The following is a 19867-nucleotide window of genomic DNA, read 5'->3' as shown; positions in this document are numbered from 1 at the left end:
AAGCAACATTAGCTTAGACACTTATTTTCACCAGTTTATGGGTTTATATCCCCGAGTAAATTTGACTTAAACGAGTGACACAAATTGATTTTATTAGTTTTTATCTGAGGGACGGTAAACAAAAAAAAAACTTGTGAAATCTAATGGTAAACATTTATTTAATAGTATATACACATTTATGAGGTCAGAAAGTTTTTCTAGGTCAGTGTGAATCATTAGAGGTGAACGTCTTCGAGGAAAACTGGCCAAGTAATTTTAACTCTGGGTCGAAGTGACCCGGTGGCAACAGAAGGGAAACCACAAAACACATTTTTTTTCAGCTGACGTGTGACACTGACCCAGAGATAACACAAGGGCAAAGACTATCAAATGCTTGTTTTCCCCCCCAAAAAGAGCAGACGCCTTAAAATTCATGTTAATATTACACTATTTGTAAATTACTTTCCGATTTTGTGCCTTTGACAGTCAGTCTCTATACAAAGAGAAAATTTACGATAAAATTAGCCTTTATTTAGTTCACAAAAGAATCCACATGAACTATAGTAAATATACTGTTCAGCCCGTGACTAGGTTTGAATTCTATTCATTATATCATTATCTATATGGAGTTTGACACGCCTGTCTTGGATGAATAGTGTTAATAGCAGAGATTTCATTGAGAGCGTGAAGTACGATCATTTCCTTGACACTCACCACTTTTCTCTTTGTGCAGAGGAAGGCGTGACACTCCAGCGTCTCGTTCTGCTGGCTCTGGACGATGTATGCGAACACTTTGTCGTGCATCTTGTCCGCTGTGCAATATGATATTCTGAAATAAAATTAAATAAAAAAAAAGGTTCAGAAACCGACTCAAACCGTCGCCGCCTTTATCGGCTTTTTAAAAACCTCTAATCCGTTCCTAAAACTTGGGTTTTGACACGGTCAATCTAGCATTTCTACTCAAATCAGTCTTGAGCCTCTGGGCCAACAGCTGCCTGCAGGTGCATTGTGGGTACAGGACACGTGTTGCAGGGAACATCTGGAGCCCAGCTGAAGGAAAAAGCTTCTAGATTATGACATCAACTGTGTTTTTTACGACGGGGTTTGTTGTGGCTGACGATACGCTCGGGTGCGAGACACGTCGCTCTACCTCTGGTCATCAGGTGCGAGAGCGAGGCTTAAATCCAGCGCCGTAAACAGCCCGAGCGTTGGATGTCATTATGGAAGATGACAGGGGCAGGTGCAGGGGAAAGAATGGAGGGCTGCAGTAATGGACGCCTGCCATCTGTCTTTCATTAGTTCTTCAAACACTGTCCTTGTTTAACCTCTGGCTGGAATATTTTAATCTTTTTTCCACCTTTAGTTCTGCCGTTTACAACATCCACATATTTCAAAACAAAGCTTTTTAAATAGAAATATGTTTATTAAAGTGCTCTTCTTAAAGTGAAAATGTCACAAGACAATCTGTGCATGAAATTTACATATATTTTCATATTGATTTCTCTTGATAAAACTTTAAATCCAAAAGATAACAAATGTTTAAGGACATGAAAACAAGCGTTTTCTCTGCAGGTTCTTGAGCGACCTCTGACCCCAGGTGCTACCAGCCGTTTTACATCTTAACACGAATCTCAAGTGCAAAAACATCTCAACCCCTCCTGCCAAGTTTAACATCTGCATTTATACTTCTTTTCCTCAGAAGGTCAGCTGAAAAAATATTCTCCGAGGCCATCAAGCGACGATGACGTTTTAGCGTGTGGAATTGATAAAGTTAACGTTCCTTAAAAGCCGGGACAAGGCCAAACATCTTCAGAATCAGTCCTTCATTTAGTCGAGTCAAGGTTCTGATTATAATTATTGTGTTTGACATTTTGTCTGCTATTCACTGGCATTCATGTTGACTTTCAAATAGTTATAACATGCATTTATTTTACTCTATTTTAGCACTTTTATGTTTACTGCATTTATTTTATATCTCACTTGTGTTTCGATGGATTCATCGCACATATTTTTTTTACAGAATTACATCGGATTTAAAACCATTTTAACCAGTTCTTAGACCCTTGTCATTGTCAGATCCATCTTTTCAATATCTTCCTTTCTTAGATCCATAAACCTCCTTTCTTTTGTCAAACTCAAGGCCCAAAATGAAGTGTAAATGGGCACTTATACTTAAGAGTTGCTATAGCTCATATTTAAATCCCATAATTTTTTTTAAATTAATTATGAAGGAATATACAAACATGTTTTATATATATATATATATATATATATGTGTGTCAGAGTAAAGATTGGAATCCAGTAGGATCTGAAATCCTGCTAGTACAGATTGGAATTCCAATCCCTACTAGTAAAATCTGGAATCCTACTGGATTCCAATCTGTACTTTGACACGTCTAATTTAAACGTGCAAACTCTTAATTCCTTATAAAATCCTTTTCACGCAACGACCCCCTCAGTAACAGTAGCCTGAACAGCTCCAATAATGCTTTGCCGCCCAGCCAACCGATCACAGCCATCGCTATTGACATAACAACATAGACGTAGAATTTTAAATACATCATTAGAGCGACTAATAAGGCATCATGGGAGTTCACCGATTTGTTGGCCCCGTAACTAAGGTGGCTACATTATTATTGGATATGCAGTAGCGTGTGCAAAGACAAGAACACAGAAGGCGAAACCTGACATGCACCATTTTTGATCGACTTGGACACACCCCTAAAATAAGAAATCAGTGCAAGGACTCGCTTTTATTTTGAAGGGCAGAGCCATCGAAAAATATGTAGTTACGCAACATCGTCAGCTATTTCAATCTGTTCTGGCCGAAGGTAATGATGGGATTATGTCTCATCCGAAGTCCCTTCATTTTGCCGGGGATTATTCCGAAATGTTCCCATTACAACATCTTCTTAAAAGGAAGATCAAGTCCAGCTGGGCCGGGGCGGCGACAGGTTTGCCAATATTTACTAGAGCGGACAAGTGTGTGTGTGTGTGTCCATGTTGCCGCGCTACACCTGGAGCGTAACCGCATACCGGGAGCCATTGATGACTCATGCATTCCTCGCACTTCCTTCTGAACCGCACCTTTTGACCGACCCGGGTGACGGATGAGCTCCGGCGTTCCATCGCAAACTCGTCACATAGTGCCTCAAAAAAGGGGGGAAAAAGAAGACTCACCTGTATATGGAAATATTTTCTATCAGCTGGTTGGAGGCACTGTCGTAGAGGATGATTCCGCGAGGGGAGACTTTTAACGTGACTTTCTGGAGTTTCTTTCCGCTTGCTTTCGCCTGAGAGAGGAAAAGGAAAATGTGATTATTTGTCTGCTTTCCGTTTCCATAAACAGGGGTTTTTTTTTATTTAGGGACCAAAGTGACCTACTTAGATCCACATGAAGAGGCATCGTTTTTTTTAACTCTTTTTATCCGCGCACCATTTTGAGAAAAGTGGTCAGTGCGAGCTGCCACATCCAATAACTCGGATGTCTTTTCCGTCATGATGGAGCTGCCGAGGCATTCGCCGAGTCAAACAGAGCACCAAATTAATTGTAGCCTCCTCCAAATGTCAGACCGGTTCTCGAGGGTGAGAGAAGGGCGGCCAGAGTTTCAGAGAAAGAGCGAGTCTCGGAGGGAACGACGGCGTCGCCGGCTTTGTTTGAGTGAAGGTAAGGTTGATGACCTCAGTGCAGATTCTATCTCCCAACTTTTGTTGTTGCAATTCAATTAAATGGCAGCAGTCGTGACGTCCTCTGCTGCTAAAATGAGAATGAAATCCTGCGTGATGACTGAGGACGAGAGGATACAGTCGACTCCAGCAGCTTTTAAAGCCGATGTTTGGACATATTTTGGTTTCAAAACAAACAACAGAGTAAAGTTTCAGTTAAAGGCGGGACAACGCTCCGTGTTATAATCCCTGTTGAAATGCTTTGGAGAATCAATACATTCGATTTTTTTATTGTGAGGATAAAACGCAAACAAGCTTGTTTACTCGTCATGTTTGTTTTCACGGTTACGTCTCTGCACTTCAATCACGGTTTCTTTCATCTCTTTCATCTTGTTCTGGGAGGCGTCAGGTTGGCGTTGAAACAGGAATATAAACTAGGACTGTTTAAATTAACGCGGTTATGCGGATCATCATGATACTGTTCATGACAATCGATCGGCAAATTAAACTTTTTCAAGTTTTAAAATACACAAAACGTCCACAATAAAGTGAGAAAATGTTCAAAATTCTTTGGTTGAACTGATCAATTCAAACAAAAATGTGCCAAAATGGATTTAAATTAATGATGATTATACATTTAATCTTGAATAATCTGATTAAAATGTGTAATGGTTATACAACACTAGAATAAACGCAATTGTTTGATTGAATAATTCAATAATCAATCATAATTATAAGACTTTTAGCTTCTTAAAACTCTCACCGTGGCGACTATCCTCTTGACAGCAGCTGCCGACAGCTCCTCACCCTTCGGCTGCTCCACCATGGTGACGCCCAAGTATTTCAGCTGGAACACCATGCCCTCCACGAGGGTCTCCCTCGTGTCGGTCCAGTTCTCTGGGAGCTCTGAAAAAAAAAAGAAAAAGGTTTTTAAGCCAATTATTACAAATAAAAGCAATGAATCTTTCATTAGTGAGCTTTAATAAACAATTATGGTTTCTGGTCGTTTTCTGCAAATTCACTTACGAGCTGAACCTAAACTGACCACGGTGACCATGAGAGTATAATGATGGATAATAATGTAAAGTCTACATGACTCAAGAAAGACCAGTCGTCTGACCCGCCGCTGAAAAGATAGAATTGTTGCTTCAACACTTTCAGAAAATACACTGCTTTGCTTTCTTGCGGCTCCATTTGTCTCCACAATAACGTTTCCTGCAGGTCTATAAAAGCTTTATGGACTTGTTGGGTCAGAGAGAGCAGACGGACATGGAGAGACCAACCCGTCAATGTCCGCCCTTCCTTAATGGAGGTTCTCTTGACACCCTGGAACCTCGGATGTGATTTTAATTCTCTTAATCCTCTTAATAGGGGTGTAAAAAGAAAAAAATAAATCGATGCACTTGCATATCACAATGTTTTCAGCATTAAATTGATCACATTTTTTTGGCTTTCAAATCATTTTATTTTTTATTACAGTTCTTATTCTGTTTATAGCTCAATAAAGTGTTCCTTTTTTTAAAAAAAAGAACACGGAAATATTCATTAGGTTTGTTCATTTTTTCTTTACATGTCAGTGAACATGATCACGACTTCACTAAAATACACCAGACATACCAGAAAATAGACGTCTATTTTAGAAGCGGGTCAAAATAAACCGCAATGAGGTAACACTTATGGAAAAGCAGTAAGTACCGCTTTGTGTACATTAATAATCAATTTCCATAGTGGCTGCATTTACATCTACACAACCAACCAACCAACCCCCCCAAACCATCTCCAGCAGCAGCAGCAGAAGCTTCTGCGGTTCTGATTTCAAAGAACTTCAAAGGCTTGGTGGGATTCTCCAGAGCTGTGGACGGCCATTGAGCAACGTGCCGGGCCATGTGACGACACCAGGGTTGGCAATTTAACGCGGATATGAGCAGAAAACCAGAGCATGGAGAATACATAGTGATGCTCATAATAGCAGGGAATTGAGTCGGTAAATAGAGGTGAAATTTAAGATGTTTGCGTATCAGCTACCTATTGAGGAACATAGGAAAAAAAGATGACCTAAAGTTTGGTTTATAACGGGTCAAAAAATTGCATTAGTAATGAATCATATCCTGGGTAGAAAATATCGTGAAAAAGTGGCATGTTAAGATAAATCTATAAGTACAAAAAAGTCTTGATTTTCGTCTTACATTTGCAAAAGTAAAAACGGTAAACTGACATCTTAAGACGTTTCTATTTGTTCAGGCTTTTCCTTGATTTTCTGGAACTCCTGTTGCATTATCAGTTTTATCTTGATCTTTAAAATGTATTGAATATTGTTTTGATTGTTTAAGCGCTTTGTGACCCTGGTCTGGAAAAGCGCTATACAAATAAAAATTACTTACTTACTTACAATTCCTCTTCCTTTCTGAGATCTTTAAAAAGATATTACATATATTTTGACTTCAAAAGCACTTTGTTTGGTCGTTTTAAAACCTACACATTTTGCCATCATAAACCCCCCTTTTGTATAGTGGTATATTCTCAAGTTTCCCCTTGTTATGAAGTTAACTTTGTTTTGTTTTCGTTTGTGAGCTAAACAATTGGCTGTATCGAAGCAGATCTGGGTGTGGTGCCCCCTATTGTATACGTCAGTTAACGCCTGTCTTTTTCAAATCTGTCAAATTTATATAAACTATTATCAGGCTCACAAAGTTTGCCTCGACCATGTGGCACAAACCAAAGTGTTAGACATTCATTTTAGTAGAAATCGTCCCGTTTGTAAAGAAATTAAAATGACAAACTAATCCTAAAGGTAGTCGAGTCCATTTGTACGATTCTCATTTCAACGCGCCTTATTGACCGCAGACGGGAAGGAAATGTTTGTCTCTACTCTTAATAGACAGTTTACATCACCAAGCATGAAAGAGGAACCAAAATCCAACATACAAATTTAAGAAAAACATTCTTTCTTGATGTTTTCAACGTGTACTTTGCCTTCGGCCGAGAACAAGAGCGTCAGCATTTCATGTGGTCAGCGGTTGGCAAATTTCCCAAGGATTCTTAGAAAGACTACACGGTTGCTACATGAAAAAAAACCAAAAACTCTGAGACAAATAACTATTCATGTCAGGGTTAGCAATTCTAGGGGTTGTTTAGTGGAGTACATAAGAAGAGGCAGTTCACCGTCCAAGAGTTTCTGGACTGTAAGAGGCTGCTGTGTTGGATTTCATGAATCTTGTGGTCAGAGGCGAGTTTTGGTCAAATCAAAGCATCATTAAAGTCTTGTTTTTCTTGCCCAACTTTTCATAATAGCGCAAGAGTAAGTAGAGGTCGGATAGAACCACAGATTGAGCTAAAAGTTTATGTCAAAGTACTTAATTCTGCTAATGGAACTTCATTGACAAACCAAGAAATAATAATTATTCAAATATTTACTCGGTTTTACTGGATATGAAAGTGTTTTTTTACATTACAAATTTTGTAATGTCAAATGAAATGCAGATGCGGTTCTTAAGAAATGATAAATATGAATTTTGTGGTGTTATGAACAGTGCGTGCAAGTTTGGAAGCAATATACATGAAAAAAAAACAGCACAAAGGTTACACAACAAATACAGGGATGAATGTGCAGGAGAGAGCAGGGACCATCGAGATCACAAATGTAGGTCAAGAAGATATGAAAAGCGAAGCAAATTGGTTCATTAAAGATTCCAGCTGCGCTAAAAAGAAGCCGTTAGTTAACAACCTTGCGATAAAGTCACGCACACACACAGCTTGTTGATGTACTGTGCGATTAAGCGAGGTGTCACGTTCTGATCGCCGTGGAAACAAGGGGCGGGGGGGGTGGGATTTCTGCCTAGCTTTGAATGCTAAATAATGCAGTTAATACTGCGTGGCAAAGAGCGATGGGAAAGATGTTTCATGCTTTATATTCGGCATAAGAGGCTAAGATCCTTAAGACCGATGAGTTCAGCTTCGAAACCGTTTTTTTCCCCAACAAGTGATTAGTATCGTTTTTGACTTGTTTGAGTTAGGAAATGGTTTAAATGAGCAATGTCAAGCATTCAATACTTCCAGAGTGAAGAGTGACACAACCCCCCACCCCCTCGCCCCATCTGGTTTGACAAACAAACATTAAATAATGACGGGTCAATGGTCAAGCTAATATGCTTTAGTTGAGGCGCCGTGTCAACAATTTGCTCTTTTTTGGTTTTGAAAGGCTGTCTTTTCAGCACAGATAATGTAATTACATGGACAACGCAACCATCTTTATCTTACAAATACATTGAAAATGTATTATACATTTTGACTGTTATCAAATCAAAAGACAGACTTGACAAAAAAAAGAAGCTAAATGCTAAGAATATACATTATAAATAGAGTTTGATATTTACGATACATTACTATTATAAACGTTGTTTTTTTTAAGACACTTAACAACAACATTGCAGTAGTGATTTTGAGGGGAAAGTAGCAGGAAATAATTTGCTATAACTTAAGAACGATGTACGAGTTATTAAACAATTTAACATTTCAATTAGAATGTTATGGGAAAAGATACAATGAGGGAAAAAAATGGAAAAAAACGAGAAAACACGTAGGCACGTTCTTCTTGGATTATTCGAATATTAATAAATAATATGGATAAAAGGAATAGAAATATGTATGAAAGTAAAATTAAGGTAAACAACGCTTTGTAGCTTCTATTTTACTTGGAACCATTAGTAAAGCCAGGAGGCGTTGACATAGGAAAAGCTTTGTTAGCATAATAAGCTTTAAAAATCTGTTTGTTCAATTAAATAAGCGTAGAAAGACAAATACGTACCAGACTATCATGTTGAGATTTATACAGTCATTGTAATTTCTATAAAATAAACCAGAAACATTTGGATTCACCTCTATAACCTCCTGTTACAAGCTTCTGGTGCGTTAATCCATCCTCTGACGATTCATTACACTTTCTACTACAGACTCATCTAAAACATCCCTAAACTACAGCTGGTCTATCATCGACGACGTATTAAAACTGCTTATCCGGAGCAATGCTGCGAGAACGAGAGGATTCCGTGAACGATACGAAGATACAGAAGAGATGTAATCTCTCCATCCGATCCGTCGTCCGCTCTCAGCGGGACGTCGTGGATCGCATTAGCCGAGCGACTCAATCCACTAAATCAGACTTCCAAGTCAGGGACCGACTTCCACACCATTTCTAAGGGAAAGCAGCCACATAAGAAATGAAGTAGCTCGTCACCTACGCTGGAGATATCAATTGATGGTGTAGAATGCCGTCAAAATGACCAAATGATATATATATTTATATTAAATATGATGCAATTTATTTGAGAATGTCATTTGTGTCTTTTCTTTTACCGCCTTTGTCTTGATCTTGTATCTAAATTCAATAAAAATCATTGGTCTTGACATCCTGTCCAAGTAGAGTCTTGGCCTAAGAAAATTAGGTATATTATTGATAATACACAACTATAAAAGAACTAACCACAGTGTTAAATAAAAACACAATCTTCCGAGCAAATGTGCATCAGCGAAGAAGTCACAACAACGAGGACTTCAGGACACTTTGTTCAACCTCTATCAGCTTCATTGAACATCAAGTTACTTATTTATTGAACCCGACCTTCACCTTAAAAAAAAGGAAACACTTTCAGGGCCATGGATTTTCTCCATTACGAATCGAAACCCTATAGCGCAAAGGGAATTGCTACGATAAGGATTTGCGGAAGGAAGATGTCACCCAACACACTGCTTCGGGCTTTTTCACTAAAGGGGTGCCAGGGAAAAATGCGCAAATGCGGGTCATGAAACACAAATAAAAGCATTAGGTTCATATTGCCACGGAACCAGGCCAGGACACTAAAAGAACAATCGATATCCTGTAAGTAAGATGAAGAGTCAGTGGGGAGCCCGGGCGCCCAACAGCCTGTGTCCTGCTTTCTTTGTCCTTGGGCCACGAGTGCTCCTCCAGTTTCATCTTCCTGAACCAGCATGATATTCTTGTATAGAAGTCCTGGAGCGTTTCCCAAAACACATCGCATCACTTTGGAGCCTTCACTTTTTTCTAACAACACCAGTAGAAGGAAAAGGATTTAAAAAAAAAAGGGGGGGATAAGACTCTTATGGTGGTTCGACACATGTCCAAGTATCGGATAAATCCGCTCAATGAGGTGAAGGGAAAATGGAGTCATGTCGGTCGAGAGATTGCAGCTGATCCCGAGCCAGAATGTACCCTCATCGAGTATCAGGGTTATGAAACCGGACCTCACAGGACTCGGCGTTCGTTGAACCGTGGAGGCATTTAAAGCAGGAAGGGGGTCAAGAACCGGAATTCTCCAAAGCCAATTAACCGTTTCCAGACCATTGCTATGAAAGTGTTCTGCTCACGATCAACCGTAAAAAGGACAGAAAAAACACATAAATTCTTTAAGGTTAAAAAAAAAGCAAAAGACGACCCAAAAAAAGGAGTAGTTTATTCTTCGACCTCAAGATAAAACGTCGAATGATGGATGTATGGATGCAACACGAGCGAGTCGATAATGCAACTGCAATCTTTATCTCGCCCCAGATAAAACTGGACCGGCAGGGGTCATTAGAGTTCGTTCTGCATAAAATAAACATGAGCAACAACTGCTGACCAGAGAAGCAAAAAGAGGAAATATCAGAGTGTGACGGCAGAACGTTGTGTCAAACTTCTCAGTTATTCCAACACAGTAAACCATTGATAAACAGTATATACGACGCTATGAGTACGTCGCGGAAAAATAGTTTGTCGCATCTGGAAATTTACTATAGTGTGTTTTTATGGAAGAAAATTGATCCTTTAGGAAATAAAATGTTTCTTTTTCGATGCTAAAACGACTGCATGCGCGTGACACAAGCTAATTCTAATATGACATAGCTTAAGGTTGATCCTACTGTCCTGTAATGATTATTTAACATCCCTTCTAATAAATCACTTCTGTCGTACTCGCTGTAAGAACTGACGGTCCGAAAACTGGAATACTGGCTGGTGGTTGGAGCTAACTAGCATCAGTGCAATCCACAGTTATACACAAAGACCTTACATCCAATGCGGTATGTAGTTATACTTTCACATAGCCTCTCTATGATATACATGGGATTAGATAGGGAGTCCAACTGTACATTCATATTAGTCTACAGGTGGCGCTGTAGCTCACCCATCCGATCTTAAAATGAATAACGCCGGCTTGACTTTATTAAGTATTAACTGGAAAGTCTTAGCCCGACTTGGAGTGAAATTTAAATCCTAAATTTAGATGCATTTTTAAAAAAGTCAGATCTTAGTAGGACAAAGGCAGGATCTGGGCTTTCTGGATCTGCCCTGTGAAACAGAGCCGACGTATTCACGGAGGTTCCAGACGAAAGCACAGGTTTCAAAAGGGAATTTCTCAGAGCTAGTCTTACCTGAATTACATGTCGGTGCAGGGGGGAGGGATCAAGAACTGTTTTTAAGTTCCACACCCGTTGAAATCATTGCTTCGCTTCTTCACAACCCTAGCTTGTCAGTGTACGACGTTGGGACATCAAGAAGAATTAGTTTGGATTTTCTATTCATCAACTTTTCAAGGGGATAAGATTGAAAACTGATCAAATAATAGCAGATCAATCAAGCAAATGCTTTCGCTTAGTTGGCATTTTGTACAGCAACTGAAGTACAGAGAGGCGGCTCCGGTCCATGGTGACCATATGTCCCGGCATATGGCTGAAGTGGATTACATCAATTATTTCTCACCGGGAAGGTGAAGCGGTAAAGCCGGACTTCCTGAATGTGTGCAGGAGTCTTTAATAAAGTTCTATTTACACATATTTTTGGAAGATACTGATCTGAACTTTTCTTGGCACCACATTTATTGTGGTAGAAACAAGAGCTAGTCAAGCAAATAATTCCCACACAGGATTACAAATTATTTTTCCAGCATGATTGTGCAAATCTTTTCCACACAAACACACACAAACACACAAGCAGACGAAGCTTAAAAGATACACAAGTCCCTACGGTGCAATAAATCAGCCTTGAGTTTACAGGTCTGTAAAGGATTCCTGTAGGAAGCAATCTCCATTACAATCCTGGCATGACCCGGTGGACCACGGTGTGGTGGACACACTAACACTGACAGGTACAGCAGGGAAATTACTGCACATAAAGTCAGCACAACATTTAAAAAAAATTCAATTTTTTTTCTTCACTATAAATCTACTATGCTCCGTTTCAACAACTACTTGTTAGCTCCGGGTGTCGGACATTCCAGTGCTGCTACGACTATGGAAGTATATCAGAGCCATCAGAATATTCAATTTTTAAAATGTAGTTTTATTGATAGCTGTATTGTTTTCCTTTAAGCATGTCATTATTTTTTGAACAATTATGTTCAATAATTTCTCTATTAAATGGTTTTTCATATAGTGCAAATATTTTCAGAATGAATTATTGTTTTTTTTTAACACGTATAGTTAGATATCTAATTACAATAATTGATTTTCTAAATTCAATGTATTTTAATTCGTAGCCTTTTAGATTTTATATACAAATCTGAAAATAATATTGCCAACATGAATGCTTGTATATATATATATATATATATATATATATATATATATATGTCAGAGTACAGATTGGAATACAGTAGAGTCTCGAATCCTACTAGTACAATCTGTACTAGGGGGATTCCAGATTCTACTAGTGAATCTGTACTAGTATTGGAATTGGAATACCAATGTGTACTAGTAGGATTCCAGATCCTACTGGATTCCCAATCTATACTGTGACATATATATTTATATGTATATATACACAGAGAGAAAGAGAGTTTGATATTCCAATTACATACAATAATTAAAAAATGTTGTTTCTTACTGTAATGCATTTAAATCTGTAGCTTTTTGAATACAATATAAAATTGTTGGTATATTAATGCCAACACTAGCCTATGTATTGAAAAATACTGAATTTAGAAAGTTATTTTTGTATTATCGTAATAAGAATATCAAACTATATTTAAAGAAAAAAAAATGTTTTGGAAAATGTTCTGATTTATTAAGAAGATTTTTTTAAATCATACCATCCAATATTCCGATGCCACGGACATACTTCCATAGACATCAACCTCATCGTATCGGCAAACACGTAAGATTTCTCAATTAGCCGACGCCGGGACAGCAAACATCGGGTCGTCAACTGGTCAAATATTGACAAAGCTCGGAGCAGACGAGTCCTTGGCCGTGAATGTGGGAGGAGAACGGACGCCAATGCGGAGAAGGGGATTCCCTTCCTCCCACACCTTTCATATGAGGAGACACACAGAAAAAAAAAACCATGTCCTTTAAAGCGTGTACTTCACGTGATCGCTGCGTTTGCATGGTCGTATGTTACTTTTATAGGGTGTAGTGAAGAAAAGCAATGATGTTTTCTTTTTCACGGTGGTGTTGAAATAAAGCTGATGATAATTGCTTTCTTTTAACGGCCATTTTAACCTGCGTGACCGTAATTGTTAACCCCGGCTCTTAAGCAAGTGTACCGTGACTGCGCACGGATCTGATTTCAACGCATTCGTGCTTCTCTCCGGCAACAAAGGGTTTCACAATTCACATCCCCCTCTTTCTCTCTCGGCAGCGTTTGCGGCAAAGACCGGCTATTTATGGACGATCCCTTCGCACAAAATACCAACACATGGGGTATTGTGTGAGGACATGTCCAGTCATTGATGTGCAAATATCCAATTTGAGGTTTATGCCTGTTGCAATAGTGTGTGTCATCACATCTGCCGAGGGTTAAGTGATCATCTGGTTGTCAATCAAAAAAATGTTGACGATAGAAACGGATGGTTCAATTGGTTAGAGTTCCGAAGTTCCATCTGGATCATTCACTTACTTACGAGCACTTCAGAACTTGTAAAACATACACTTAAATTGCTAAAATCAACTTTCATTTAGGAATTGAAATGCAAAAAACTGTTGACTATTCAATTTCAAGTTTTAGGGTTGATGGGTAAGATCACGATAGTTTTAAAACGTGTTCTTTCTCTTTATTTCTCTTTGTTCTATGTACTTATTTTATTTGTATTTATTTTTTATGAAAAATTGCTGTATTGCTGTGTCTTAATTGGAAAAAAAAATCCCGAAGGAGACCTCCTGAGGGATCAATAAAGTTCTACCTAACCTAATACCGCTAAGTTAGGGCTGCAAGATATATCGAAAAAATGTCGACGTTGTCACGTGCGATATGCATATCGAAAAATATGCGATAATTTATCATTTTTCATTGTACAAATCAAGCATTTCTTAAATGCGCACTATGATCAATCAGTGTCACGTTCTGTAAAGTTGTCGATTTGTACTTCTATGTCTCGTTGTTGTTCACGTCTTCGTCCATCTGGGAGCTTTGCGGAGCAGCTAGCTTGGCTAGGTTGCTATGGCGACATGTCCTACCGGCGCGCCGACTTAGCCTAGTTCGGTATATACACGGAAGTAATACTAACTTATGAGCGCTACTCAAACGCGAGCTGAAAAAATATCGCATTAATATAGATATCGCTAGTCAAGATACCGATATCGAATATCGCACATATTTCCAATATCGTGCAGCCCTACGCCAAGTGTCAATACAAGATTGCCATGAATCTTGGATTTTCTTGTATTATTATCATCATTTAAAAATAAGCCCCTTGGAGGAGGTACACATCGTCCGGGTGCTTAATGTTTTCAGTCTTCTTTGTTCATATCTTCATTTTTAACTACAACTATGGTCTCCAAATTGGGGTTGGTAAGAAGAAGCTTGGTTCAGTGGTACAGTAAGAACAAGAAAAGCCGGTCGAGTGGGTTCATAGTCTGAATGCCTTCTTGACTGAATATATAGAATATTATATTGAATTTAAAGCCATGTTTGCATTGTATCTCAGTACATAGTCCAGAACGTGACCCCAAGTGTGTCAGGGGACTTCGACTCTTCTTATCTCTGATGTCCGATACTCAATTTGCTCCCAAGATAAATCAAGATACCCCCCTTCAATAATTATTTTTCAAGACCATCTCGGGCCATCAATCCTCCGCTCGACAGCCGCGTCCAAGATAATGCATCAACGTCGCAACTTCAGTAATTGCCTGTTTGCATTGATTATACATTAGTGTTAAAAGAAAAAATGGATGACGACGCCGAATAAGTGGGGCTTTTTTTTTTTTGGAAACCACATTAGGCAAAGTCTAAAATTACAGCGAGCGCACCGCACGCCAAAGACAGGGTCCACCCCTGGAGCACCACCCTGACTCCGCAAGACAGAACAAGTCGCTTTTCTATTCATAACACTGTGGTTGACTGGCTACCTCTGCAGCTCAGCCTGTCATTAAATCTCCAGACGAGGAAAAAAAATGAACGTTTCGCAAAGAAAGACCTGGAATCCCTTTTCCTTAGTCATACGGAATATAAAATACTAGTCTCACAAAAGACGTTCAACCAAAGTATCTTATAACCCATCTTAAGTTTGTGAATATGGATTATACATGAACTAAAATAAAGTGCGGAGAAGAGATTTATTTGAGGTATTAAGAAAAAAAAGGTTTAAATCTGAGTATGAATTTTTCCGTCACTGTTTACTTTTGACAGACTTTAATCACTGGTAGATGTAAATTGTTTATTTTCCACGATACTGTATCCATTTTTTTTTCTTCTCGGGCATAGTTCTTTTATGGTTTATATTTCAAGTAAGTGTGTTTAAAATAAAAAAAATACAAATGCCGTGCAAATATTCACGGAATTTGTTCATTTTTGTGTAATGGCAGATAGATGGCGGCAGCATTCGGTCCTCCGCAGGTAAAGGAGCAGTGAAATCCTGGCCATGACTGGGGACAAGAGGATACAGTCGACTCCAGCGGCTTTTAAAGCTGATGTTTGGACATATTTTCAAAACGAATGAAAGCAGTTACGACTTCGTCAAGAGTCATGTGGTCTGTAAATTCGACAACACCATAGTCCAGTTCTCGTACAGTACTACAAATATATCCTTGTTCCTACAGTATTGCAATATATCCTGGTGTTGTTCCAGTATCACATATTACCAGATTCTTGCCAATACAGACACCTACTTAGCTGGTAAACTGCTTGAAATTTCAAAGGAAGGGAGAGAGTTGGAATAAATCCTAAGCATGTTCTAAGTTTCTTTAAAGGATTTAAACATATAAAAAAATTAAAAAATGTATATTTGTTTATACTTATACTGGAAACAATGCAAATATTAATTTGGGTTCCCAATAGATTTCCAGCGGCCAAATGGCAGCAGTAGTTACAATCCTCCGCAGCTAAAGGAAAACATTTCAATAAACTATATTTTAAATACTGCATTCTCCTGACGATGACTGAGGACGAGAGGATACAGTTGTTGTTTTTTACATATTTTGGTTTCAAAACAAATTAAAGCAGTTACAACTTCATCAAGAGTCACTTGGTCTGTAAATTCTGCAACACCAGAGTCAAGTACTCGACAACACTACAAATATATACTTGTTCCTACACTGATCACGATATATCGCAACGTACTGTTGCCCCCGTATTGGGCTACGTCGCCAGATTCTTGCCAATACACACCCCTATTGAACACAACTGGTCGACTCTTTGAAATGTAAAAAAGGAAGTGAGTAAAGAAGAAGGTTTTTAAAATGCTTTATATATATAGAATAATAAAGATACTTGGTATCTACCGTTACTGGAAAAATTGCAAGATAGCTTTACACCATGATTCCCTTTTATTTCTCTCATTTTTCATATTAAATTGAACGTGTTTTTTCCAAAAGGTTGTCGTCAGTAATCCTTCCTCGCCCTGGTCAGATGTGGGTGAACTGAACCCCTGCTGAACCAAAACATTGATCCTTGACCGACACGTGTGACATGAAGCTGCCAAAAGCGTTCCATTGTGTGGAACCAACAACAGAGAAGAGAGGGAGGAGGAGGGAGGAGAGGAAGAAGAAGAGACATCGCTGCTTTTGTGAGGACAATATTGTGACAGCTACAACAATCGTGCTTGCAAGAAAGAAAGAAAAGATGGATGACAAGAACTCGCGTCACTAGAGTCGACGACGATGATGATATTACAACGTTTTTGTTTTTTTTTGTTACACATGGCGCATCGCCTAGCAACAGCGCGTTGCTAGGATTGTCCTCGCCTCACCAGAAGAAGAAGAAAAAAAACCCGATCCCTTCTTTTACTATTTCTTCTTGTTCTTGTCGTTCAGTGACGTGGATGATTTCTCAATATCCAAACTTTTCAGTTTCGGTTGACTTTTTTTTTTAAATCGATTTTAATGACACGTGTCAAGTTCAGAGTCGCAGTGAATTAATTGTTAATACATATATATATATTTTTAAATGAGGAACGAACGCGGACCGTGAACGCACCACAGTGGCATCCGTCAGGTAGTGTGTTAGCAATAGCAGCTCCGGTTGTAGCCGGATTAGCTCCCGCTAAACACCGCGGCGTTACACACTCACTTTTATGGCGACCTCCGGTCCACGACTGCTTGGCGATGCTGGGGCTTCGAATAATCGCCCTCCCGGCGGATTTCAAAGCGTCCATGTCCGCCGTCCAGTACCGCGGGGCGAACACCCCTCGAGTGGCGGGTCTTCAAAACAGCGTCTCTGAACTTTTTCTCAGCTGTTCCTCTCCCTCCTCCTCCTCCTCCTCCTCCCCTCCGCGCCGCTCAATCGATGTTGGCCGACCATGGTCGTCCCCGTGGGCGGTGTTATGTATGGAAATGAGCCGGATCATGGCCAGCCCTGCCCGCGCACACGCCACGGATTACGAGCCACGGCGTGTGACATCAGATGACACGCCGACACACGGGAGAGGAACGTCGAATATCTATTATTTAAATATTTTTCACCCCGGAATAGTTGGAGTGATTGATGGCCATTTTAAGAAAGAGGCGCCATTTACATTTTTTTTTTTTAAAACATGTCTTTTGTCATTAAAATTAAAAAAAACAAACATTTTTTAATTTGGAAAACTAAAACAAAATAAATTGTTACTAAAACAATCGAATAAAATCTTAATATTCCAAAAAATATTGTTTTAATTTTCGGGCAACTAAAACCTCAACTCTCCTGACTGACATGTTTCAAATGTTTTAAATCTTCTTCAACAAGATGAAGTCTCTCATCATGACCATGTTTTCAACTTATTACTTTATAAAGTTCTCCCCCGTCTGAAATCTGGGCGAACGAGAGGTTACGAGAGTCCATTATGGCGTAATAATGGCTTCACTCCTCCTCCTCCAGCCAGCTGTTATCACGCCCCGCTTTGTTTATTCAACGAGTCCCTTGGAGGTGGAGACTTCTGGGATTGATGACACACAGTGACGAACCTCAATGCTTGACCAATCACAGCAGAGTGGGCGTGGTTATGGTAAACAAGATTTTAGCTGTTTTCAGTGGGCGGGGCATAAGATCATTTTCTAATGTCAATATTTTAATGAAAAGAAAGATTTGTACAAACAGACACATACTGATGATACGATAGACGTCTAAGATCTATGTTGTGTATTTCTTTTCTGTTTTTTTGTATGTTAAATAAATCAAAGGACTTTTCCCCACAATATTTTTTATATTTGCTTCTTTTTGAGAGAAAGAATACTCTTAAAAATTACAAAAAAAAGACAAAATGCCTATAACCATATTAAGAGTTGAACTAGCAATAATAAAATAATAATAAAAAATTCACACAAAATAAAGTTAGATTGTACATGATCTTTGACCTCATGAGGGCCACGTAAATACATTCAGAGGGCCGAATGTGACCCCCGGGCCACACTTTTCCCAGGTCCGATCAAATAATAATAATAATAATAATAATGATAATTTTATTTATATAGGCATTTTTATTTAAATATACTCACATAGAGTCCAGTGATACGTCAAGACACTTGTTTCAGTCAAGCTTACCTAAAAACATATTTATTTTTTACTGTTTTTATCTGAAGGTCGGTCCATAATGCCGACATTAAACCGATTTCAAGTTTTATTTGAAATATTAAGATTGATTAGTATCATTAGGAATTAAAATAATAACAAAAAAACAATATTTATTAAAAATTAAAGAGACATTTAAGATTTATATTTACAATAAACTCAAAAGGCACAGGTTTAGTAGAGTAACAACACTGGGGTTTTGTTTCAAATCAAAATCAAATCAAATGTATGTTTTTTGTGTTCATTTCTACTTCAAGTCAACCCTCAGCTTCAGTTCCAGACACTGGTCTCCACTTAAATCCTTTATTTCCTCGGACAGACAGACCAACAGGTCCCAGAGGAGACTTTAAGAAACACCTCATTATCTCCAGCACCAGCTCTGCTAACAATGACAAAATGTGTTTAAAAAGACACACAATAAAAGGAGCTTTGAGCAGTGAATGAATACAGAACTTCCCTGCTCAGTATTTTTTAAATAATACACAAGATTTATATTTATTATCTGATTTTGTGTTCATTTTACCAAACCAGAGTGAATTCCTCGTCCTTGAAAAGGGTTTTTCTTTATCTCCTTTTCTCCTACAAATGAATTATCTTGGATAATGACAATGAGTGACAGCCAATGGTTCGCTTCCTCTCACGTTCAGCACCGACGATTAAAATCTGTGATGGTTTAACACGAACAAGTCTTGAACATCTTTTCTTCTCCAGAGCTAATGTGGCTGAGAACGAGTAACTAGGACGATTTTTTGTGAGAAGAAAATTATACACTTTGAGGAGCTGAAGCTTCTTTTGTCTGAATCTCAGTCAAGGATTAACCGTGTGGATGGAAATAACGTAGACGAGGAGCGTCTTCTAGCGGTGAGAGGAGGTAATTACAACTAACTTGTTAACTATTCTTCGACAAATGTTGTCTTCACTTGATCGTTGATGGAACATTTTTCTTCTTTAAGGGATTTTAATATTAAGATAAAGATGTTCTACACAAAGTGGCCGAAAGACAAAAAAGGTTTCTTCAAAGTTGCTTCAATTAAAATGAATATTTTCAATCAAAACGTTGCCTTTATAAAAAAAAAAATGTTACTTAAATTAAAAAAAAGGGTTATAAAATGAATTTATTTAAAAAGTTGCTTTAAATCAAAATATATATTTTCAATAAAAAATAAATAAAGTTATTTCATTAAACAAAATGAAGTACTATAATTAAAAAGGCAATCAAAATGTATATTTCCATTAAAAAAAAGTTGCCTCAAT

The 19867-nt window shown here is 38.4% G+C and overlaps 1 protein-coding gene across 2 annotated transcripts in view; it reads right to left on the bottom strand.

Moving 5' to 3' along the window:
- Positions 1 to 17326, bottom strand: part of ldlrap1b (low density lipoprotein receptor adaptor protein 1b) — a 35931-nt gene extending 18605 nt beyond the window's left edge. Inside the window, exons 1-4 of one of the 2 annotated variants that reach the window (XM_087779836.1) lie at positions 17138 to 17326; positions 4409 to 4551; positions 3160 to 3272; positions 694 to 808 (exon numbers count right to left, since the gene is read on the bottom strand). In XM_087779836.1, the coding sequence (XP_087635962.1) occupies positions 694 to 808; positions 3160 to 3272; positions 4409 to 4551; positions 17138 to 17222 (456 nt within the window). In that variant the 5' untranslated portion in view covers positions 17223 to 17326. The remainder of the gene's footprint in view (positions 1 to 693; positions 809 to 3159; positions 3273 to 4408; positions 4552 to 17137) is intronic. The other variant, XM_087779835.1, reaches the window with a different exon arrangement.
- Between the last annotated feature and the right edge of the window lie 2541 nt (positions 17327 to 19867).

This window comes from Callionymus lyra, chromosome 18 (assembly GCF_982586985.1).
Source record: "Callionymus lyra chromosome 18, fCalLyr1.hap1.1, whole genome shotgun sequence".
NCBI lineage: Eukaryota > Metazoa > Chordata > Actinopteri > Syngnathiformes > Callionymidae > Callionymus > Callionymus lyra.
This window is presented reverse-complemented; position numbering and strand designations above follow the sequence as displayed.